We start from the raw sequence: 26,225 nt of genomic DNA, 5'->3' as shown, positions 1-26,225 counted from the left end.
ATAGTAGAGCTACTACTACTACTAACCACCTACAAGTATATAGAGTCAAGTTAAGGAAATCTTCGTTAGTTATGTGATTGAAGACTCTGGTGTCAATATCTGCGACGTTCCCATAGGAATCTTATAAATATGGGGAAAACTGGTTTTGTATCCATTCTTTCGCTTATATAAGCTTAATTAAAAGCGCGTAATTCTCTCTGTAAGAGCAAATAAAAGGATTTTTCAAGACCGAAATCTGTCGTTTGAAAACATTAACTTACATTTTTTTCACTTAATTTGCCTAGTCATATTTTCGAGGACGTAACCATTGCTTTTAAAAGTTAAGGATGGACAAAGGATATCAAAACAAATTAATGTCAGCTACTAGGTAAATTTGTAGCGTTTGAAAGTATCGTAAACGAAGTGATAAATAAAAATAACGAAAATTACTTTGATATACATATCACTTGGCTTCCTAAAAATGAGTTTGTCATGCCACAATTTCGATAAACATTTTAATCACAAGTTTCATTGGTGATGAGGGGAGCGAGTCCTTAATAAACAGTTGACTGATGTGTTTATCAAGGCAGTATAAGGGTAAGGGCTGACGTCTTACCACATTACTCACGCATAATTGAGAACGTTATAGTTGGGAGTTGAAAAAATAAATGGACATCATGTAAAGTGGAGCTTTTTTTCAAAATTAAAACATATTTTAGGTGAGGATAAAGATATTGCTAGATTGTTTATTGGGTCATTATTTGACTATGCAATGACGTAAAGAGTTATATTGTTGCATTATTTATTCCGAAAATTATTATTTTTTTATGATAGAAAATTCATTTTGGTGACAAGGTGCCTATTTATCGAAGTTTTTTGAAATGCAATCCTTCTTTAGAAGTTGGAAACATTTATTTTTCAAATTATTCGTTATTAAAGCTTTTGCGCAAAGAGCCATTGAACAAAAAAGATTTGAATTGTCTCAGCTCTAAAGGATTGCTCACTTACTCCATCTATGTTTAATACAAGAAAATTTTGCAGAAACCGGGTTGTTACATTTCAGAAACCGAACATAATTTTTAGCATTTTCGTTTAACTGGTTTACTTATACTTACCACAGTAACTTTTCTCTGAAGTCTGGCCAGAGATATATATATGGTTCTTAAAGCTAAGGTTTATTCATTATTCATTAGTGAAATGTAATGAAATGTTATTAAATGTAAATATTGTTTGTATGAAAGTTCTGCACGACCATTTTGGCATAAGTGCCATAATGGATACGCCCAGTATCTCCTAAGTGCCATCTAACCTCACCTAATTCTTCTATATTTATATTTTTCAACACGGCTCCATTTAATGATTTTTGACTGGCGGAATGGTAAGACTAACACCAAATAGTATTTGGAATCACTTGATTTAACAGTTGCAGGATGTCCAAAAATTTACGAATCAATTTAATCGTTTTTCAAATATTATCAAATTTACATTTTCCATACGGAGAAAAATTAATCTGGGTCGTGTAAAAATGAAAAGTCCAAATAATTGAAAATATATTTAAAAATTAGTATATTACATGTTTGTTTTTATTAAAATTTGATGGGACTAATTTGGTAGAATCGGGAAACGTGTTTAAGATGTTTGGTGCGCTAACAAAAGCGATCAAAAAATAAATATGATTTCATATAGACCTTAGTACACTCCATCTTATCGCGATCGATCGATCAAAATTTCACACACAATAATAGCACCCACGTCATCGACAATTCAGCCATCTTGTCGACACCGCGGATCAACCACGTATCATTTTCTAGTCAAGTGAAACATTACAACCTAGTGACCAGTACGCAAATTAGTGTTCCTCCATTGGTAAGGTTCCTTACACGTTACTTTTTAAACAACCGTATTTTTATCGCTACGAGAAACGCGCAAATTGAAGTCGAGAACTCGTCTCTTTTGACTACGAAGTTGAACTGATAAATTTGGTATTATTTGCGGAAAAAGATTATTCTATCTTGTATATGATTATTAGAAACCCAGATAATCAGAGATATGTGAAACGTATCGTATCTACTGCCTCAGTGAAGAGAGGAAATCGTGCGTTTGTACATTAAAGACAGCTGTATTAAGTCAAACAGTTCTGTCCTCCGTAACAAAGTGTAGCGAATTTTGATGGCGGGCGATGTTGTCTTCAAAACGTTTGACCAAGGGCTCTACAGTTCTGCAATTTTGGTTCAGGAAAAGAACAAAATCCCAACACAGAGTTCATCCATGGCTACAAAATCAATGAAGTCTGGCCAGGAAACACGTATTCAAAAACACTTTAGTCCTAGTAGTCTTCCAAAATCAAAATGTGTTTCCAAGGTTCCTACACAGTTCTTAACCACTATACATTTTTCCATTCAATAATTGAAAGGATGCGACTTCTGAAACAACCATTTACCTTAAAAGAGAAATTCCAATTTAGGGATCGCTGGGAATCGAATGTTGGCACTAAAATTTTAGGTTTTATCACGCAAGAGAGAGGAGGAACGTTTCGTACCACACCCGAAGGCTTACTAAAAAACAGGATTTTAAAGATAAAGTCGGTAGCAAACAAGTTAGTGTGAACAAGCTGATTAAAAAGTTAAATAAGTCTTGTTGGGGTAGTAGTAGATTATAATGTTGACAATATTTTGATAAATTTTATTATACTGAGATACTGTATCTATCTTATTATTAAAAGGTTAAGGCCGAACAGATAATATTAACAATATTTAGAAAGGAATCCCTTCGGCCAAAGAATTCAGAAACCGTAAAAAAATCGCCAACCCTTCCACAACGGAATAAATTTAGGTAAATCTTAAATAAACAAAACGGCAACCATTTTGATGAGAGGTGTGAGATTGCGCTGTTACGTATATGTGTAGCCCACCTGAGTTGTGGGAGATAGGTACCTATAGCATTTTACTCCCGAGAGTTGATGTATTAAGATTACATTATCGCGCAATTAGTATTTATCTTTGTGTGAGTGTGTGGTGATAAGTGTAATATCAGGTAGGTTTCATTTGTGATGTTTATTAATTTATTGGAAATGAATTTTCGACGTCTTTCATATTATGATAACTACCATTTTCTGGGGCGGGTTTGCTTCCCTGATCGTAAGAGTTAAAGAAAAAAATTGGGTATTAAAAATTTTTCGAAGGATCCTGAAGTTTAGTTTAGGTTAGCAGCCTTAATCTAAAAATATGAAAATATCCGTTAAATTTTTGTATTGTTTAAAAAAACACATTCCTTGAAGGGTTGTTCAGCTTTTAATTTAAGCGGAGTGAGAATATAGCTAGTATTAATATATGTAATTGTTTATTGAAATAGTGGCACAATATCTAGTAAGTAATGGAATTAAATGACCAGCTCGTATTTGACAACAAGCATTTTGCAATTATTATTACACATGGGACGCGGCTTAAGAATAGCAGTTAATTATAGGTATAATCCCGTAATAGGTATATGACTTCACTTTAAGAGTTAATTAAGTTCTAACTGTCATACAGATGAAATTAAAGCTATACCCATCTACACGTTGATGACAAAAACGTATGGGGCCAAGTGAACTTGTTAGACCCCTGGAAATGGAATTTGGAATGGAACAGATAATATTCTCATCGTATTATTTTAAATAGAGTCGATATTTTTATTCAGACTCCCCGAATCGCTAAGTGTCGTATTCGAGTATTCCTTGTAGAGGTTTATAGGTAAATTGGACTTCACAAAAATAGGTATTATTATTATTAAATGATGATAGATAACACTCTACAATTGCGAGAAGTTATTTTAAATATTTTGATCGAATTTGACTAGTCAATTAATTATTTGTAATGTATTTATTGACCAGCCCCAACACTACTAGTGACATTATATATATTGAAGAAGTGAAAGCTAGTAGTGACTGCGGTAGTTAAAATAAGTTAATAACGTGAACTGAAAAGGGCTGAATTGAGTGAAAGAAAAATTCTCATCACTATGGTCTGTTTCTTAATGCAAAAAAATTATAAAAGGTAAATTCGGAATCAAACAGGGAGGACATCTTAAAGGTAATATCGTAAAGTTCAGATTAATTGCAATGATATTGAAAATTCTGTATTTAGATGGAATCGTTCCTGAATTTGTGTCCCACTAATATGCATACAAATGAAAAGAGTTTGCGGAATGAATGAGAGCGGAGTTAGTTTGATAAATTGTTAATAAATATTATTATTTAAAAAAATCTTCCATTTAAAATACTTTATTTGCCCATTTTAGTAATCATGCTTCGAGTAGTCAGATGAACTTTTGAGTTGTTTGAGGGTCTCTAGAGTGTCTTGAAGTAGGCTTCTAGAATGTGGGAATCTGATTCCCAAATTCAATTCTGGCATCTTTACAGTCAGACATCTTATGACTCACAGTAATTTAATGATAAAAAACGCTCTATTAAGACGTTTACAAATTATGGGATGATTGGGATAAACTTCTAAGACTTTGTAAGATATTTATTTTTATCATTGCATAGGTCGATATCAAATGAATTTTTGGTCCACTAGTAGCACTAAAACTAGTCACAGCAGAAAGTTAAGACGGGTATTACACGGCCAGTTTCAGACAAAATTATCCCTTGTGGTAAGTTTGGAAGAAGACCTAGCAAATTTCATTTGTTAAAAACGTGTTAAATTTTAAATAGGATATTTTTTAAATATCCTATTTTTAAATATATGGAATACTCTCTAAATATTATCTTTTCTTTTGATTGATAATAATATGTACTTTTCAAAAATATTTGTATTATATTATTTATTAAAATATTACTTTTTGATTTTATTATTTATTTATTTAGTATCAGATTAAAAACAGTGAAGCAATAGAATAGACTAGACTACCGTTTTGGAATTTGCAAAATCCGAATTTGGTATTAGTTTTAAGCTAGACAGCGTTTTTACGTACTTAATATTGACTTAAAACTGACACCGGTTTGATTTCAAAGTAAGGTTACACCTACCCTTTGTCAGTGTCGATGTCAATGTACCGAAGATGTGTTTTTCAAAAAGTGAAACATGAATGTCTACGACAACTGTTTTCTGTCGATCAATTTAAATACCCGATTTAAAATCTTCGTATTTTACCAAATATGTATCAAACTTTACTTTCAACGACCCGTATTATTTTAAAATTAGCCATCAAATATATTGAACAAGTCTTTTATTGTGATATAATCTGTTGCTCTATGGCAGATAAGTTGTTGGATAATTGAAGGGCGTGATCGCATTTTCAGTTGAAAAATGTTCCCTAAGGTATTTTCAATGTACTATTTTGTTAATTCAAGAAGTCTACCAAAATTGAGTAAATCACCACAAATACTTGTTTCAAAAAAAATATCAACTGTCATTTTTACGATTTCAAAATCCCACATAGGAACTGTGCAAGTTTACCGATAACATATAAATAAAATAAAATTTTGTATATAAAAGAAGAAAAACTTTGGCATTTTGATTTTTAATTTCTATGCTACAAAAATTAACAATAACTGAGACCACCCAGTCGCTTTACCACATTTGCCTATCCAAAAGATCTCACTGTTAAGTTTTGACTTTGTCTTTCCTATTTGCAACCATAATGGAGGTTTTCCCCATTCGTTAATTAGGTCAAACCCTTGACTACGCCCAAAGTTCTACGCAAATATGCCATTATTGACACCCACATTTGTTTAAACAAATACATGGTTGAAAGTGTGTAATACCCTATGTTCAAGGAACCGTTTGCTTTTCTAAGTAATTTTGTATCGCGTAAAACTGCACCCTAAAATTGGAATATCAACTGAATCATTCAGATTGAAGGATTAAATAATTATTTTCCGAAATTACCTAAGTCCAAATAATTTAATGTTACCAAGAACTTTATGTATTTGTTTGAAGATTTCGGTGGGTTAAATAAATTGGTTTCATATGGCGGTGACAATAGAGTACCATTTATTGTAACAACATCGTATTTACAGAGACTAAACAAATACACTTAAACAAATAGGTGTTTTAACGCTACGAAAGATATTTACTACATTTAAAATCTCTGCAAATAATATAACTTGCTGTACGTAATAAAAATATCAGGCGGGAGACCTATTTATCCGTCGAAGTATAACTAAAATACAATTCAAGAAACCAACACATCTATTTTTGAAAATACGACCAGAAAAGCTCTCTTTATTGTAACTGCAACTGACGACTATAGTAGCAATGATCAACATGTACTGGGTGGTTCGTTTATTATGGGATGACACTCTATCTGAGAACCTGTAAAAATTAACAAAAGAATTAATGGCAAAAGTTGTTTGGCTTCACTTAAACTTTTAAAATATTGTATTGTTATAGGTATATACTCAGTTACTGCATTTTCGGAATCAAGTGACACACTTGTCATTTTAAATAGAACACCAGGTATATTAACGAACGAGCATATAAAAAGCAATCAAGCGGAGTCTTATCGAGAGACATAGCGGGTCATTCAATTGTATCCATCTTTTAGGACAGTGATGGGGAAACTACGGCCCGCGGAAAGGTTTAATCCGGCCCGTTTAGGAGTGCCGTCGTGAGAATGTTTGAACGATAAGATTAAAAAATACGAAATTAATTTGAGAATTTGAAAGGAGATTTCAGGACTTTAGAAAAATGGATCCAGAGTTTAGTATTTTTGCGACTCCATTCAACTGTAATACTCTCCTGATACAAACTTTTCATTCAGTGCCATTACTAGAATTTTATAAAAAATTAAGTCCAGATAATTTCCCAAATCTAATTACTCATGCAATGAAGATAATGACAATGTTCGGCTCATCTTATATACGCGAACAAATCTTTTCAACAATGAAGCTTAGCAAAACTTCTTTAAGAAACAAAATTAGAGATGAGCACCTTCCATCAGTTTTAAGGATTTCAATTTCATTTTTCTCATGCACCATCAACCAGTAATGACAGCAGAAAAAAAAGTGATAATGTTTCACTTCAAGAAATACACTAAAATCATTTTATATTTTGTGCTTATAATTTTCTTACCTTTTGCTTTTTTACTATTAAAATAATAAGGGTATGTAATAATATATGTATATGTTTATAAAACCCACATTTTTTAACTATTAAGCATTATTCTTTGGCCCGCTACGATTGTGTAGTTATTACAAATGGCCCGTCTTAAAAAAAGATTCCCCACCACTGTTTTAGGATATGTTTCTTCACATTCCCGCAAGAGTAGCCAATTATGTGCAGAAGTCCTTTCACTTGGATATTTTACAATTAGTTAATTTATATAAAGTGCCACCTAATACTGCCACTCGAAAATAAACTTTCTGTGGATTTATCAGATTTATCACAAAACCCGAATTAAAGCCAGAAAATAGTGACAACAAATATATTTTATATGTTTCGAATCTTGCATCTGTAGCATTGATCACACGTCATTTTGTTGACATACCCGTGCAAACGCTCAAATGTCTTACAAACTGACAATTTAGAAATTCAATCCCGGTACATTAAAAATATCATCAATATCATAAACATTTCAGATAGTTATTTTTACTTTAGGAAATCATGAACAATTTCTCCACACTTAACATAAATAACTATCCATATATATGACCAAGTCATTATTGACTATTAGATTAGATAGAAAAATAAATAGTAAACAAGTTAGGTGAACATTTCAAAAATTTGGTTGAATTTGCAATTTTGTGATCGATTTATTCCGTTTGTGGTTTAAATGTTGCGTATTTTTCTGTCTGTCAACCCAAATTACTCACTGTTTGCTCACGGACCTGTCGTCAATTTATCGAATTTAGGTGTAGTTTTAACAATATGATTCCGAAAAAACAATGTACACTTAACGCCGACACGCGCGGGAAACGGATGTTCTGTTCAAATAACTCCACATCATACCTTCCGATTGTACGTTCGCACCTTCCACCAGAAATAACCTGTCGCCAACGCAAATACTCAACATTATCAGTTCGGGTTTAAATGTAAGCTTTGTATGGTCTGATGGGACGGACCACAAATTGAATGAATTGTCTCCTTCAAGTCACCAGAAAGTACTCAGTTCGCGTCCGCACATTACTTTAATCATAACGAATAAGTCTCCCGTTTTGTAATTACAGTGTAGTGGTGTTTAATGGTGAACAATGGGTTTTGTTCGTTTCCAGAATCAACATGGCAAACAAAGATGAAGCGCTTTCACCGCAAAAAGAGGTAACGCTGAAACAAGAAGAGGATGGTAAAGTGCCAAAAATTGAATCCGGTCAATCGTCTCCAGAACAGAAACAAAATCAGCAATCAGTCAGCGCACCTCCAACTGTTATCAGGAGGAACATTCTTACATCTGCGGGTACTATAGAGGCAGCAGAAGATCAGCTCGAAGTTACTAACGAAGTAGTCGTCAATACGACAACTTCACCAGAGGAAATGAGCCCCCAAGACGAAAAGCCAGCTGCGAATCAAGACGTGGTCGCTTATAGACTTTTGATTCCTGAATCTGGCCACCCAGATCAATATGCCGATTCAAAAAATTTTACATCAGAAACGGGAGAGCCATTTCAAGCTCAGACCAATTACACTAACCAAGAAACGGGATTTACGGCGACAGTACAAATTGATCAAGGGGGTAGTATAGTACCAGTTACTATCGAAAGTTCTATTGAGGCATCTGCAGATTACGCAAACTTAGAGACGGCCCACTATAATAACGGACAATTTCCAGCCGATGGGTCTCAATATCTACAACATCACCAGTACAGCACCATGCAGTATCTCGATAGGAATAGTACTGATAGTCCGCCCAGTGGAAATAATATGTTATTCAGACATAGCGACCCAACATTGGGTTCCTCCAGATACCAGGTGAGTTTTTGAGTGAAGAGAAAACTTTGATCATATTTCAATTCGATTTCATTCAGTTTCATAAAAAAAAACAAATATATTAGTATATAAGTTATCTTTAATTCACCCCATTTCAAAAAGAACAGACTTATTTCCTAATTTTATTTCCACTACTAGCTTCCGTTTACTGTTATTTCACAACCATTACATTTAGCATAGAAGCAAATAGATAAAAGGGTGAAACAAAGTAAATCCCGTATTAAAATGAAAGGATTTTCTTCTCCTGGAATGGAAACTATATTTTTTTTGCATTTTGTAGTAGATTTAAAAGGTTCCCAGTTTGTGAAACGGCTCTTGTTGTTTATTCCTAGACTTGGAAGCTAACAATGGCTTCATGGCAAAATTAAAAATTATATCTTTTCAACATAATTCTCATACAAATGACCCGTGGAGGATTTTTGACAGAATTACGCGACCTGAAGTGCATTATGTAGGTAAATTGGATATTTTTAGTTTCAACTATCAAGTAATATACAGAACCTCACACAGTTGATGAAACATAGACGTTTTGGGAAAACGGGGAGTAGAAAGTTAGGAACATGTTATATGAAATGGAAGCGTTCTGAGAATAAATAGGGTATTTTATCTGAGAGATCAGTCCAGGGACATATTTTTACGTGACCAAAGTTTCAGCAAATTTCAAAGTCCTGTTTTCCCAAAAAATGAAATGTTCCAGGCACCTTGTATATTTTCCCGAAGCTATTACATAGTAATATAATTTAACACTTTTCTAAAATGGCCCATTATAAAAACACAATTTTTATTTTATAACTAAAATGTTAGGTATTCTGGAGAAAATCTGATAACATCATAGGTTGGTTCTACGTCCGAAAAATTTCCACGAACGGTTTTTACTGTCACGAAAGTGCAAATAGATAAGAAGAGTATCTAAAAAGGGAAAATTTACATAGTAAAATTTAACTACGCAAGTCCGTTTGAATCATGGGAATGGGATAACCAGAATCTGTAATACATTTTTTTATTAAGGCGATAGCATATTTAGTACCTCTTGAATTCCCTAAAGAAATTGTACCTAATTCAGTTATTCAAGTTCAGTTTAAGCAATAGAAATAAAAAGTTAATAATAATGCGAGAAACAGTTGTATGTCTGGTTGTATTTTGACGTCTCGAAAACAAATCCAATCAATGAAAACAGACTGCTTTCGGAAAGTATTTTACATTCCTATAAACCGATTAGCCAGGATGAAAATAACAACCTAAATTCTATGGCAAAACACTGGTTTCGTAGTTATATGAACTTAAAATTTGTTGACGGATCATATTCACCTAATTATTTTAACATTATAAATCTCACTGCCAGTTAGAGGTTTGTTAAAAGTATTATTAAGTCAAATTGTACAATTTTTCCTATATTCTTTTGAGAAGTTCCCAGATAAGAATAGTAGACATGTGCGTATTCTACAAACATGTTGGTTCTACGTCTTCAGCTTCTTGAAAGGTTGTAAATATTCTCTCATAATATCGAAAATATTAAATCACCAGATGAAATACACTGAAGTATACATCTTTTCTAGAACTACGACATAAGCAGCAGCCAGCAGCTCAATCAAATTACGCTGACCGCTCCGCAAACAGGCGAAACTTACCAATTCACGACAGCACCCAGCGGCAGCTGGTCCACTTCGGGTCAGGCTTACCAAGCTTACCAAGCGAACTTAAATGTGGTCCATCAAGCTGACAGCAGCACACAACAGTTTTTCAGCGGCAATTGGCAAGCAAACGGCGCCTTAGACGAGGGTCCCAACGTTTCGCCGTCCCAGAGACAACCTTCAGAGGTACTTGTCAAAGAGTGCGTTAATTGCGGCGCAAGTGTCACACCACTATGGCGCAGAGACGGCACGGGGCATTACCTATGCAACGCGTGCGGTCTCTATAACAAAATTAATGGTGTGAACCGGCCCCCGGTTAGGCCATCCAAAAAGCCACAGGCGGTAAGTCCACGTAATCAATATGGGGTTGATGTCCGTGCTAGTACAAGCCGATCGCGTTGGCTATGTTACGCACAACTATCGAAAAAGCTCGTTAGGTGGAAAAATGACTACGACGCTTTGTGGACAAAATTAACCAACCAACTACCAAATTATTATTCATAATGAAAACTTTATCAAAATGCATATAAATCATACATTTAACCGAACCTAATCCAGAATTACGACGCTTCCGAAAATTAATGAAACCATTACCAAAATATCACCTGATTTTTAATAAAAAATTTCGTAAATATAACCAATACTAACAACTGCTTCACTACTTGGTCCTGTTCCTTTTTCCAACGTTTTTACCATAAATTCATTCATTTTTGACGGCCACACTGCGGTAAGTTAATTAATTTAGTTGTTTGGCTGTTTAATTGCATCCAGAACCCGTTTGATTTTTTTTTGCTCAACGTGCGTTTTCGTGATTTGTGAGTAACACCTGCAGGTTTAATGTGGTAGAAAAAAATCTTAACTGCCTGTTAATTTTACACAGCCTGGTGCATTCTAGATCTATCATAAGCAAATCATGAAATGTGAAGCCTTTATTTTAACTTTATTCGTATACAAATGTATCATTCAAAGGAGACCACACATCTTAAGCAGCAATTGCACAAAAGAACTTATTAAGGATGAAGTCAAATAAATTCCATCAATAATTTCAGACCAATTCCAAAAAATCATAACTCAGCATTATTTAACATTCCCTCACAACATTATATGTTTTTCTGTAAAATCAGCAATGTGCAATTTGGATATATGTAAAGATAATTTTTTTATTGTTTGTTATAAATCCCAAAATAAATTACATCTATTATTTCTGGGTTTTAGATGAGCCAGAATAAGCCAGGTATTATTTTACATGGTGAAATATTAATGGAAAATTCATTATGAACTAGAGATTTTCCGAAGGCATCTTTTATGTACCACGCTGTTTCCTTCAATAAACGACTATATTTCAACACGAAATTCGCGTAACGAAATACATACATCTGCACACATTTTATATAAAACTTGAAGTATTCGTATTGCATCATAAGTAAAGCCCCTATACTGTCAATTGCAGAAATAGCCTATAATTTAAATCGGGAAAATTGATTAATCTTATCATATGACAAAAACAAAACTGATCAACTATTATATACCTAGTGAAGAGTTCAAGCCATGAAATGAAATGAAACTTTAGAATTACGTATTTACATTATTTTTTGTATTTTGTAATTTTAGCTGTTTTTTAAGTTTGGCGAATATGTTTTGCTTCGAGTTTTATTTATGACACTATATTTTTATGCACGCTGATCCCATCATTTCAAATTTAGTGTAAATAACCAACCATAAAAGTTTCATCACAATAAGCCAAAAGAAATATTTAACGCACAAACGTTTGCTGTACTCTAAAATGTGCGTACGCTACTAAGGAATTCGGAATTGGGAAATGATGGTAAACATGACCTGAGTTTTGGAAGGATTAACGCTATACTCCTGGTGTGTAAATATAACGAAGAGACAAAATAATATTTCTAAGTATAGAAGATTTTTAATGATTCCTTATTAAAGATGCGGAAGATATTTTAACAAATGTTAGTGGGGTGCCTGTTTGGTCAGCTTGATGGGTCGTACAATAAGGCAGAAGGCGGTAATATTCCGACAGTTTTGGTGCAGTTATACGGAACACCTTTCAATTCTGGGCCCTTATCAGTTTAAATACGACCCCATTTACATTAAACAAACAAATGATATCATCCGCTCGGTGTGACGACGGATATCAAGGCAACCTTAAATATTTCGTTAATAAACTCAACTTTTCGACAAATACCGATAAAATCGATACACGATTGATAGTTGCTGTTTGCTGAAATTTATTATTCTGGAACCACTAAAAAAGGAAACATAAGTATTTAAACGTGGTATTAACAACATGCAACTTTTAAGATGTTGAGTATTTTTTAATTTCAAGAAATTGATAATTAAAAAAAATCACTATTTATTCATAATTATTTCATTTCCTTTTTCAAAGTAGTCGAAAGAGAGTTTATTACGATTTTTTTACCAAGCTACTAAACTAACAATAATATTGAAAAAACAAAATCTCAAAATATTAATTATTAACACCAAAGTTACAACTTTAACTTTTGAAAGGAGTTATTAATCTATTTAAAAAAAAATAACAACAAAGCTAAACCACAGTTGACATCATAAAATTTGTTTTTTTAACGAACTGAAAAATTATTTAGGCTTAGTCGCCATTTTTTTTTTGTTTGTTATTTATTAATATTTGCAAATATAAATTTAATTGCTTTTTGTTAATTATGTAGCCGTCTATATTTTCATATTTCCGATGTTTCTATAACTACTAAAATAAAATAATAATGTTTATTATTGCAAATTATAGTATGTGCATGCCAAGTTACATATATCATATTCTATGATGTAAAGGATCCAAATCCTAAAAGCAAAGGATGTGCGATTAGTAAGTAAGGCCTATAAATATGATCTTATCGTCCTTACTTACCTCACTAGATAGGATCGGACGCCTGATGTTTCGTCAGAATTTCATCTGACATCTTCAGAGGCTGCGCGTCCATGTATGTGTCAGGGCTTAAAGTGAGGGGTAGTAGGAAAAGTATAATTTGCAACACATTTGGTAAACCAACCAAACGTGTGTTAGTTTTTTCGTACATTTTGTACATGAGCGTCAGAATTGACAAATGTCAAAATTCAAGCCGTGCGGTAAAATCTCCGAAAATATCCGATTGCTCCCAAACTCGTGTGGTAATGTCCCGGAAATGTTCGAAGTGGCTCGGATCCATAGGAAAAAGAACTGTCGTGCTAAAATCACACTTTCCGCATGCTAGAACGATGTATAATTGGGTATTTTGCAGAAGGGAGTAGAAAATTAGTATATTATGCAACAAGTCTGGAAAATGGCAAACGTGTTGCATACTACACTTTTTGAGTACATTTTTGCAAAAGAACACGAATACGTTCACTGACATGACAGTCAGAATTGACAAACGTCTAAATTCAAAGCGTGGGAAATATCTCCGAAAACATCCGATCGGTGTATAATTAGTTATACCTTCAACGGCAATCACAGACGTCATTTCTTGATAAATCATACTATAGTTATTAATAGGACTTGTTCCTTATTATACAATTTATTGTGGAGTTTTCTAGATATTGGAGTTACACGATATGATGTTGCGAAGTCAACAAGACATAAATTGCAAAAAAAAAATGGTTTAAATAGTACAATAAATTGACTAATCTAAAACAGTCTGAAGTTTTGGTTAGTTTCCATATAAGATGACCATCTATCGAATTATGTACACTCTTTGTACGAATTTATTCCAAGTCTATAATGTTATAACGTTATAACAATACATTTTCGCAGCTATAAGTAGAATCCTAATTGCAGACTGGGAACAGAAGAAATGGTGTTATATGTGCCAACTGTAAAACGAACAACACCACGCTATGGAGGCGAAATAATCAGGGGGAACCCGTGTGTAACGCATGCGGACTGTATTTCAAATTGCACGGTGTAAGTATAGAGAAAGCAATTTTATGCGTAAAGTTTGATGATATTTTTGAACCGAAGAATATTGCGAAAGGTACCTACTTAAGATGGATAAGATCTTTTATTGTTAAGTAAACATTCACAATTTACGTGAGATAAGAATGCTTAAGTAGGATTTCGTTATTTGGCTTTTTTAGAGGCAAAATCTTCCCTGACGCCACACTCTGCTGCGCAACATGATTCGTCGAAAATAAATGGTTCGGCAAATAACCACTTGAGCGAAATAAAAATCGAGACAGAACAATTTAATTTTTATCGTATAAGTTGCCAACGGCAGTGGCGTGCTTGGGCCATTAATTAAAGACGAAAACCTTCCAGCCATCGACCAACATGAAATTATCTAACAGATAAAATATCAAATCGCCTGACAGAGCAAAAATCACTGAAAATAAGATAACAGCTATTTTCTTAACGTAACACCGGTATATGATTTAACAGGTGTAAGATAATTTTTTAACAAAAATACGGAAATCAGACACCTTGTCTGGCCTGGAATTCTGTAATCTAAGATAGGCCAGTGTTTGTGAAGATAGGACGTATCTTAGTGATATGCCGAAATATCAGTTTATCCGGGGTTGATAATATGCCAAAATGTTATATCTTTTTGATACGTTACGTATTAGCGTTTAACTTACTCTGACAAATATTAGATAATATACCTATCTGTTACGTTGTCCAACGATAAACTTCATTCATGATTTTACTCTAATACATTAACAAACTTAAGCAAAATAGTTTATTTTAACCGAATGTGTCTTAAGCAGCAAACAGAACTTCAGCAGTTTTGGTTAATTCTTCTTTTTGGTAGTACGATCTAAGACAGCCACTTTTATTTATTAGCAGTCTGAACTTGGCTCATTTATTTCAGTAAATGTGTCAGTAATATGTCAGAACTTCCCAAAACGGAGAATTACTAACAGATAGGGGAAAATATCATTTTCGAAAACGATTTAAAAGTGTTGTTCCAAAAAGTTTAAAAATCGTTATTACCTGCCACTGTTTTTCAAATAATCTCCTAGACAAACATAAAACAAAAATATAAAATAAAGTTCACCATATGTAAATAAATATCTTAACCCTACTATGATGCAGGATAATAATTGCCTGACATTTAATTTTTTTAAAAATTTATGTAAGGTTCTACAGTTTAGGCATATATACGAAACTTCGTTTTATTTTTGCCCTTTAGGTAAAAAAGCAGTAATGTTACTAACTATATAATTGTGGAATAATGGAGAACATCTCTTATTCACTGTATTGTAACGCTATTGAACAGAGATGGCTTTTATTTGATGAAAATCCATTTAACACAACTAAATTAGAATAAAAAATGTTCAGATTTTTACAGTTCTTTGTTGGTTTATGTGAAAATCTGAACATTTTTTGTTCTAATTGTAGTATAACGCAAGATTACTATCTTATAGACAGGGTGTACAAAAATTTTAAGAGCATATTTATAAGACAAAAATAGTTCCGTTTTTTCCTATATGTGCCCTAATTTGCTTTCTTTATCAGAAAGACTGTAGAAAAAATTCGTTTTTTTATTAATAACTCAAATTTCTTTTAGCTTATTTTGCCCGAAGTTGCCACGCTTCTTTGTCGCCATAAGGGTCTTTTCATTGGGTAGTTAAAATAAAACTCGTCATTTCAGTCGTGCTTGGGAGAGTGATCTTACTGATAATTATAGGTAAAATCATGGTACGCCACTGATATATTGAATAACTAATATATTTTTTTTAGATAAAGCAACGAAAAATTAACCTTTTTCGTATTTTTACTTTAACACTTTCCTTTCAGTTATGAGCGATTCTATAGAAAATGATTCGTGTTACCAATAAGAAGCAAATGAGAAAAAGTTATAGCAGTGCTTAAAAGTTACCCGTTTTGCAAAAAAAAACGAATATAGACTTAGACCGCAGATTTATCAAAATAATTTTTAAAGATTTTGTGGAATTGCTAAAAACACCTTTTCGTCAGGAATTTTTATTTGGAAGACGAAGCCAGATACAAAAAAAAGGAAAAAATAAAAAATTTTCATTGTTGTTGCTTCATCTAGAAAGAATCAGTAGGGTACCATAATGATTTTACCTATCAATTAGATGTCATTGGAATGAACAGCTTTATTTTGATTAACACAAAATAAAAACCCAACGAAAGATTTTGTCAAATCCACTAAAAGATTTTTTTGTAATTAAGAAGAAAATTTTGACATCTAAAAAACAAACTTATTATTGGTTAATAAATATGCCCTTAAAATTTTATACCGAATTATGAAACACACTGTAAATAGAATATACTGACAGGAAATCGCATATAAGAATGTTTTTAAAATAATTACAAACAAAACAAAATACGCCAATTTAAAATGCCTCTGCATTTGTATAATTTAATTCGCACTTTTAGGTAAATCGACCAATCAGTATGAAGAAAGACGGCATTCAGACGCGAAAGCGGAGACCAAAGAGTTCGGCATCTCACGCTGGACCGTCAGCATCCGGGATGCACCAACAGCGAATTAGTTAGTATTTAAAAAATATTTCAGTTCCCAATTATTGCGCATCTATTTGCTTTGTATATACATATTTGTCATCCGGCGACGCAGTCAGAAACAAATCATACAATTTCTAAGTATAATATTTATTGCACCCATATTAATGTCATAAACCATATTCCGCGTTCGTTTATATCGAGGTGTTTGTTATCTGCCACGCCGTTAATCATTATTTACAAAGCACTTCAATTTTATCTAAACATGTTTTTATTAACTTTATAGAAAACGCGATAATACGCGTATTTTTGTACTTGCTACGATTCCTGAAATGTTTTAACTTTAAAATTTGTCTGTTACCATTTACTTCAATAAGTCACGCCATCCAAGCAAATGTTAAAATGAACTTACTAAAATAAAAGTCAGATTTAGTTTTCAAAAATTATCTGCTTTGCTTTGCGTTGATTAACCTTTTCTGTGTTGCATGGCGTTTGATTTGAATTTATGCATATTTAAAGATCAAATATTAAAAAGTATATAAATTGATTGCAAATTTGTTCACTTGGAAATTTCCCCAAATTGGCGAATGCGCTGGACCGAAATACAAAAATATATTCTCTTCAACTCTTACGTGTCATAACTGAGGCTGCATTTTTTTTATTATTTATATTTCTCATTTAAAACAATTTTTAAGAGAAGCAAGCGGTGGCGGTTGTGGTATCCTGTTAAACAATTTATATATAATGGCAAGCTAATTGCATTGTATATGTTCATTTAGGATTTAGCCAAATCTTCGATTCTTTGTAGATCCCTCACAAGTATACTATTCTCAGGCAGTTCAAGAACTTGAATTACCTGTAGATCAGTATCAATTACCCCAATCGATATCGTCAACTGTATATCCGGGTCATCAATCGTTTCATCGCCAACTCCCCAGCACAGACCACATAGGTCGTCAAATGACCAAGTAAGTGAGTATATTGGGTGTTATTTAATTAATACTTTTATTTCTAATCAATAATTTTATTTAGATTAATTTTCAATTCAGGACTTTTCTATTAATTCAAAATATTTGATTAGTGCAATGGACTTATGAAGTGGAGATGGTGTTTACTAAGTATGAAGCTTAACTTTCTTAATTTTAGGTCAAAAAATTTCTATAACAATATACATGAGTTTAAATGTTATTTAGGGATGAAGCGCGTTAAAATTAAACTATTGATAGTTTTCTAAATAACACTTGAACTAATATTGATATTTGACTAATACTTGTATTGATTTTGAATTTGAATCTTTCATTTCCAAATAAATATTTCCGTACGCACCAAAAAGTAGCAAAGGTGAGGTAAAATTCTTGCCTTTATAAAAATTAACAAGTAATCATTCCTTAAAGTTCAGGTTCATAAAAATGTTGATACTAAGGTACTAACCGACGAAGTAAAATATTTTTACTATCTCATCAGTTTCACTTGCTCATTTTTATAAAACATACTCATATACTTTGCTTAGGTACTTTTTCAAACTATGGCCAGTTTTCGCCGGTGATATTAGAGTTGCAGTTTTCTGGCAAACATTTCCAGAAAACTAAAGATACAACCAAAAAATATAGGTGTACAGGACAACCCATGATGTTGACTATTAAGAATTTTTGGAAAAAACAGAGAAACAAAAAAGCCATTGTCATTTTTAGACTTAAAATTTCAACAAAACGAATAAAGCACGGCATTTTTATAATAAAAACCACTCGATTGCCTCTTCAGTTTGTGCAAAATCATCCATCCAAATACTTTAAAAACAATGCGATGTACTTATGCCATATTTAAATAATACATTTGACTGTATCAGTTTCAGACAATCAGCAAGTTTCTTTGTTGAAAGAGAAATCAAATTTTGATAATCTAAAATGCAAGTTGATCCACAAATAATATAAAATTCCAGAAAAAACTGTAATTTTAATGAGAATTTAAATTTAACATATATATTTCTACAACATCCTCCAATATACCTAATCATATACCCATCGATCATGTCATTTTAATGTGAGGTCGTTACCCAAGCTACTTCGGGCATTTTCGGGAATCTAGTTACGAGTTTGGAGCGATCGCATGTTTCCGTTCCATTTTAGTCATGGTATTTTAACGTTTGACCATTCTGTCAATGTTCTGAAAAAGTTATGGTCGTAGAATAAGTATAGTATGCAACATATTCACAAATATCTCCAGTAAGTTGTTCATTAAAGACTACCTGTGCGGTTTTATAAAACTTGCTGCATAATTTGTCTAAAAAGATATTTCCACAAATCAAGCAATAACGCGGAAATAAACTGATAGTTTCCGCCATATTATCGAATTTATGCCAGAATTTTTGCAAATTTGTGAGTAGAATAATTACTTTCGAGTAATATATAAAATAATGGGTGTTTTTTTTTTCGATGTATAGAACTTTAAGTTGGCATTACTGTTCAAGATGGCGACCGATTTAACAGCTGTCAAGTGATTTATTCTCAGTTTGGTTTGGCAATTCATCATGAATAGACTCACGCCTGAACAACCCTTGCAAATAGTGCAATTTTATTTCGAAAATAATGGTTCTGTGCGGAATACGTATCGCGCACTACGTCCATTTTATCGTCGACAAAATCGTCGATTAACCATCGAACGTTTTCGCACCAAGTTTACTCTTATTGATAACTCGCATCCCCAGAGATGCTGTACGCTGCGTACAGAAGAAGCTATTGCTGCTGTAGAGCGTAGCATTGAGGAAGATTCCATCCGCCATCGAGCACAGGAATTGGATGTGTCCATCCACTTTATGGAGGATTTTGCGGAAGGATTTTGGTTTACGTGCTTACAAAATCCAATTCGTGCAAGAATTGAAGCCAAACGATCATCAAGTAAGGCGTAGATTCGTCGAATAGGCCCAAAACGACATTGCCATTGTTCCCGATTTTCATAAGCGTATTTTGTTTAGCCATGAAGCGCACTTCTGGATGAACGGCTACGTCAACAAACAAAACTGCCGCATTTGGAGCGAAGCTAATCCTCAATTGTATGTCGAAACACCGTTACATCCAGAAAAACTGACTGTTTGGTGCGCTTTATGGGCTGGTGGAATCATTGGTCCGTACTTCTTCAAAAACGGTGATGGCCAAAACGTTACAGTCAATGGTGATGGGTATAGAGCTATGATTACTAACTCTTTTATTCCTGAATTGAATAACCATGATGTCGAGTAGATGTGGTTTCAACCAGACGGCGTAACACACAGCTCGTGCCACAATCGATTTGTTGAAAGACGCGTTTGGTGACCGCCTAATTTCACGTTTTGGACCTGCGAATTGGCCTCCAAGATCTTGTGATTTAACACCGCTAGACTACTTTCTGTGGGGCTATGTAAAGTCATTGGTCTATGCGGATAAGCCACAGACGCTTGATGGCCATAAATGTTGGAAAGGTCATCGAAAATTGGACGTCCACATTTAAAATATAATGCCACCAGATTATCTTTCGGATAAATAAAATCCATGTCAATCGAATAATCCATCGTTGTTTTATTGCAACTTAAAGTTCTATACATCGAAAAAAACACCCCTTATTATAACACCTATTTTACGGAGATATTTTTCGTTAAATAACAATAAATAGTTCTTAATTGCAGTGCTCAGCCCTTGCAGCCGATAATGACAGTAGAAGACGAACAAACGAGCGTTATTACCTCAACGTCTCAGCAAACGAGATATTCTCAGCGAGATGAGGATGACCAAGATTCCATGAGTCAATAGTGTTTAACTTACCCTTTAGAGAGAATTTAATTTATTTTTGTTTTTGTTAAAGGTTTTTAGAAATATTCGAGCTTTAGCGACTTTTTTTTTCATGTGTGAATAATTTTCGGGGATAAATTTCACAAGAAAATATCAAAATGTCACAGACATACCATTTCATGTAAGTTTAACGAATAATTTGTATACATATCTACAGTAAAATCATTGCAGTTATTGTAAATACAATAGAACGGGATAAGATGATATGATTTGAAAGCCAAAACGAGTTCATCCGCACATATATATGCTTGTCTATTTTACATTTGCAAACGAATTAAAATATCTTATAGGTATTTAAATAACAAAGGTTTGATTGTTTCTTATTATTTTTTTGCCGAAATTCGCCTATTCGATGCTGTAATGTGTAATGTAAATTAATTGATGATATGCGACACAAACGACAAATTTGTAGTACGACCAAATCTGATGAAACATTTAAAAACTTAGTTTTAAATTTTGTTATTGGACTGAAAAGTAAATCTTTATGTATGAAATTGTTTTAGGTTTATTAGGTATTTATATATTTTTTAGGTTAATTACGTACAAATGTTCCGTACTGACCTACTGCCTAACCTACAACCTACTGATAAAAACTTAGCTTCAAAATACAGAATAAATATTTAATTTCTACACTTGCGTACGTGTGACAAGCAATATTTTTTGTAGTTCCAGGTAGCAGATCTAATCATAAATCTTATGCTAATTTTGTAATTTTTTATAAAACCAAAATTTTAATGGATACTCTGTATTTCATAATTTTCATACTTTTGTAAGCAAAATTAGGCGTTTTAGTAGTAAGAATCGACTAAAGTTACGAAGTTTCTTATGCTAGTCATGCAATTTTATAAGCTAAGACATAATATTGTAGCAAAATCAACAAATCGAGTGTGACTACGAAATTTTCTTATCAATAAAATTATTTTAGTTTAGGTATTTTGTGGTACCTCATTGTGCGAATGTCGCACTTTCTTAAGTTCGAGTTCGATTTAAAACCAAATCCACCAACTGACAAAAAAAAACAATAGAACGTGTTAATGTTAATGCCAGTGGAACGCTTATATAAGTACAGCGGAAATTTGTAATATTTTACCAACATTGTCATACTGTTATTGAAGACTTACGTTAAAACGGGTTTTGTATTCACAAAAACTGAATACCTTACATCAAGTTTTATATATTTATAATTTTTTATAAAGGTCGGAGATTAATAATTTTTCTAAAGATTTATTTAAATTAACCTAGATAAAATATATATGATATGTTTTATTTAGTATGTCGGTAAATTGTAATGATTATTTTCAACCCTAAAGTTCATATATGCACTCTGTTTTTTAGTTTACTGATTTGGTTTAAAAATGTTCCTGGATTTTTTACTGTGTTCTAGATTTATTCTTAACAAATCAACAAACTGACTATCTTTAGGTTGAATTTTTAAAAAAAATCGCACATGTTTCCCGTTTCTCTATGTTAAGAAAGAAATATAATAAATACATATACATTCAAATTTCGTATTAAAATCTTTTACTTTTTCAGCAACTGTGACACTGTTTCTGAAATCTATCGTGCCATTTTTTAATAGTAAAGAAAAAATAATTAATCTTCAATTTTAAAAGCATTCGAAAATCTACTGGACAACCGAATGCATTTGCTGTAATCAACAGTTAAAAACGACATTTCTTTATACGTTCAACTCTTGATCAGTCTCTATGTTCACTTTTATAGCAGACAGTGACAAATAAATGTCATATTTTCAATCGAATTCAAACTTAAAAATAATTTATTTTAAGTGCGTGATTGGACGATTTAATTGGTCTAGTCTTAGTCATTTAACCACACTGACCTAACGAACGCACTTGTTGGCATGTCTGAATAAAAGGCTTTTATTTAAGTCCGTATAAGATAATATCAGTAACTCTGTTTTTTCGGTATTAAACCATAGGTTGTTATTCCCATAGTTATAAAGCGAATCCTATCGAATTTGAAATTTTCTAATTCTCAACTCATAATTGTGTATTTTTAAGTAATGCATTTAGTAATTTAAAAAGGAACTAAATTATTTCAAAATTTGACAGTTTTTACAATTCAAAGACTTTTTATATTATTTATTGATTGACATCAGAATGAAAAATACTTGTTATACCAAAATTACAATAAGATAACAATAATTGGACTGTTTTCTAAGGAGCAACTTAAATATTAGAAATATAAACTAAATAATACCCTCTATGTCTCTGATTTTATACTAAACTGCAGCACTGTGTGCCTGTCGGCAAACACGTTGCGAATGCCCACATCAATTCCTGGAAAGGCCGACAAGAAGGAATAATTTATGGAGTTGATGTAAAAATGCAAACGAGGCAGCCGATAAGATGCCTGCTAAACATTTCGCATGCTCGCCCCGCTACTGAGCCAAAAACTGTACGTTGGGATTTTAAAAATTTGCCATTTATATGCGAAACGCACTTTTATATCGATGATTAACGATTCACTAACATTGGCTAGTTGTTCCTTTATACAGACACATAAACAAGGCAGGATGGGTCATTCTAAATGCCGACCCCTACGTTTCCGCCTCATTCCATACCTTTCCTAAGCACTTATTAGCACCCATTAAAAATTGAAGTTGAAATAAGTTTTTTTTCCATAGGCAAACGTTTTGTGTGTCTGATCTACAATGTGTTAAAGCTTCAAGATGTACTATTATTTTCCATTTCAATGTTAAACACATTAAAACAAAACAAAATAGATACGCCATTACACAAAAAAATTGCCAATAAAAAACATATCTCCCTGTACATTTTAACACCATAATTACACAATTTTAAAAACCCTTATACTGGGCGAATCAGCCTTTTTTTTAACCCTTTCTCCGCGTCGCTTCTGCTTTCTAGTCATTTATATTTTCTGTTTAATTTGAAAACTTTTTGCCTTTTTTAATATTGTTCCTAAAAAAAAAGAAAGAAATGCTTCAGAGAATTAAAGTGAGTACAACCGGCAAAAGTATTATTATCTTGATATCCTAACTTTATACCCTCTAATATTTGCGCCAAATTTCAGTTCTTAACAAAATTGCAGATCTCATAATTTATTGAAATTCTACTGTTTTGTAAGTTTAAGGATTAAACCAATTAATCTACAAAAATTGTATTTTTTAAGTTGTTGAAATCATATACAAAATTTTAACTCACTCTGTGTTTTAAAAAAACGGTAAATTGATGCAGTAAGTTAAGTGAGGAAGCTGAGTGATATAAAGCAAGGAACCGAGGATCATTTTGTTTATATTTGGTTAGTTTTCTTGCTAAACTGCCAGAACCGAACACAAAATGTTCTCAGATATAAAATATAATACATAAAAATGGAAAAACCGTTAAAGAATATTTATTTTTGTAAAATATCTAATTATACACCGATCTAGCATGCGGAAAACGTCACTAACCGTCGTAGAAAAAATATAGCATGCAACATGTTTGGTAAACTTTTTAGGTCACTCGTGACTCAAATGCCGTTTACTGCACTACAAACAAACTCCTTATGAGATTTAAATTGAAAAAGGTCGAGGAACTGCGATTTTATTTTGCCTATAAGAATACAATAGTGGTTAATGTAGTAATGAAGTTTGGGGGGGGGGCGAATATTTTCTTAAATAAATGTCCATATCTTCAAAAAGGCTTGACGCTTTTGAATATACTCGATGTCATTGATTTTTCCTAGACGCGCTTGCGATTGATTACCTTACAACAGGTGGCGTTTTCTGACATACCTAATAGCAAAAGAATATTTTTTTGAAAAAAATTAAGAATGATGATCTAATCCTAAAATGTTATTTATATCTTAACCTACGGGTTCTAATTAATGTCAAGTTATCCAGAATTTCCAAAAAAAAGGATAATTTACAATATCTTTTGGTTCGCACAAAAATATTGTAGTATTACATACTACTTGGTCGTTTTCAATTCATTTGTATTACCAGTAATTTTTTTTATTGGTAGTTAGTTTTTGTCAACTAATCAAAACCAATAAATTGTTAAAGACTAATAAATGATTTAATTATTGAATTATTTAAATAGTAAAATTTGTATTGTAATTTGTATTATTCTTAGGCGGTTTTCCACATTTTTCTGCTTAAATATGTCAATGGTTAATAAAATTAGGTAGTAGCCAAGTGACCAAGTTAGTGATTAAAACCAATTTTTGCTGAAGAAATAAGTGGGAATACTAAATATTTTTGAAATCGGTTAAGCATGTTAAAACGTAGTCATTTATATAACTTATTGTGAATTTAGGCGCAAACAGTACATGGTACCTAAAAAACACCCCCTAATTAGTCGTTCAGTTTTCCACATTTTACTGCTTAAATATGTTAATAGTTAATAAAATTAAGGAGTAGCCAACAATTAGTGACCGAGTTAGTGATTAAAAACAATTTTTAATAAAGAAATAAGTGGTAATACTAAATATTTAAAAACGATTAAGCATGTCAAAACGTAGAAATTTATTTATTTATTGCGAATTAGGGTACAAACAGTACATGATACCTAAAAAACAGCCCCAAATTACTCGTCCAGTTTTCCACATTGTACTGCTTAAATATATCGATAGTTAATAAAATTAGAGAGTAGCCAACAATTAGTGACAGCGTTAGTGATTAAAACGAATTTTTAATAAATAAATATAATAAATAAATATTTAAAAAAGATTAAGCATGTCAAAACGTAGAGATTTATTTATTTATTGTGAATTTAGGTGCAAACAGTGCATGCTATCTAAAAAACACCCCCCAATTAAAATCTCAAAATCAAACAAAAAAAAAATAGCATAAACTCTTAAACGCATTAATTAAAGAAGGTAGTGTTGCAGTAAGATGAATATACTTACCTATAATTACCTACCCATTATTGTAAAGCATAACGCGAAAAAAACAAAATTTAAAAATTCCGAAAATAAAAAAAATCGTTTTTTTAGGTCTTGCCAGCTACGGCGTAATTTAGTGCCCTGCGAAGGTGTTGTAAAAAGAAGTTATATCAAAAAATAATAACATTGTGTTTTGAATTTAAACATCATTTGAGTTCCTAAATAAAGTATGCTTTATTTGGTAAAATCGGGATCATTAAACTAATTATTGAGAAACAATAATTTTTTAGATATTTTTATACTGTGCGAACTGTTTTATACATAGAAAACGTACACTCCGTCATTGTCGCTGTCAAAAGTCTTCCAATATTTCATTGCACATCTTGTCCATGTATATTATGCTATTGTTATTTTGCCAACGAATTTGATAATCTAAGAGTTTAAAATTATTACCACATTTCGAATGTTAACTTATTTCACATTGATTGAACAAATATTATGCTCTATAGCTCTATGCGGGGGATGGCAGGTTAGACATTTATGGGAAACAAAAAATGAAACAGTATTGTCTGTAGTTCTTGGAAAA

The 26,225-nt window shown here is 32.4% G+C and overlaps 1 protein-coding gene across 8 annotated transcripts; it reads left to right on the top strand.

Annotated features, from left to right (window-relative positions):
• The first annotated feature begins 1,556 nt into the window (after positions 1-1,556).
• On the top strand, positions 1,557-21,721 carry LOC132697215 (transcription factor GATA-4-like). Of its 8 annotated transcripts, none has more exons than XM_060662534.1 (7): positions 1,557-1,845; positions 8,174-8,867; positions 10,442-10,702; positions 14,319-14,444; positions 16,884-16,998; positions 17,776-17,935; positions 20,626-21,721. In XM_060662534.1, exons 2-7 carry the CDS (start codon positions 8,181-8,183, stop codon positions 20,747-20,749), a joined length of 1,473 nt encoding a protein of 490 aa, XP_060518517.1. In that variant the 5' UTR covers positions 1,557-1,845; positions 8,174-8,180; the 3' UTR covers positions 20,750-21,721. The 8 variants fall into 8 exon arrangements, with proteins under 8 accessions (XP_060518517.1, XP_060518511.1, XP_060518514.1 ...); XM_060662528.1 differs by having other exon boundaries at positions 10,442-10,858; XM_060662531.1 differs by having other exon boundaries at positions 10,442-10,858; positions 20,613-20,714.
• The last annotated feature ends 4,504 nt before the right edge of the window (positions 21,722-26,225 follow it).

The sequence above is a fragment of the Cylas formicarius genome, unplaced genomic scaffold, assembly GCF_029955315.1.
Source record: "Cylas formicarius isolate icCylForm1 unplaced genomic scaffold, icCylForm1.1 PGA_scaffold_1__22_contigs__length_36826433, whole genome shotgun sequence".
NCBI classification, from domain to species: domain Eukaryota; kingdom Metazoa; phylum Arthropoda; class Insecta; order Coleoptera; family Brentidae; genus Cylas; species Cylas formicarius.
Note: the sequence above shows the minus strand (reverse complement) of the source record. Positions and strands in the feature narration are given on the sequence as shown.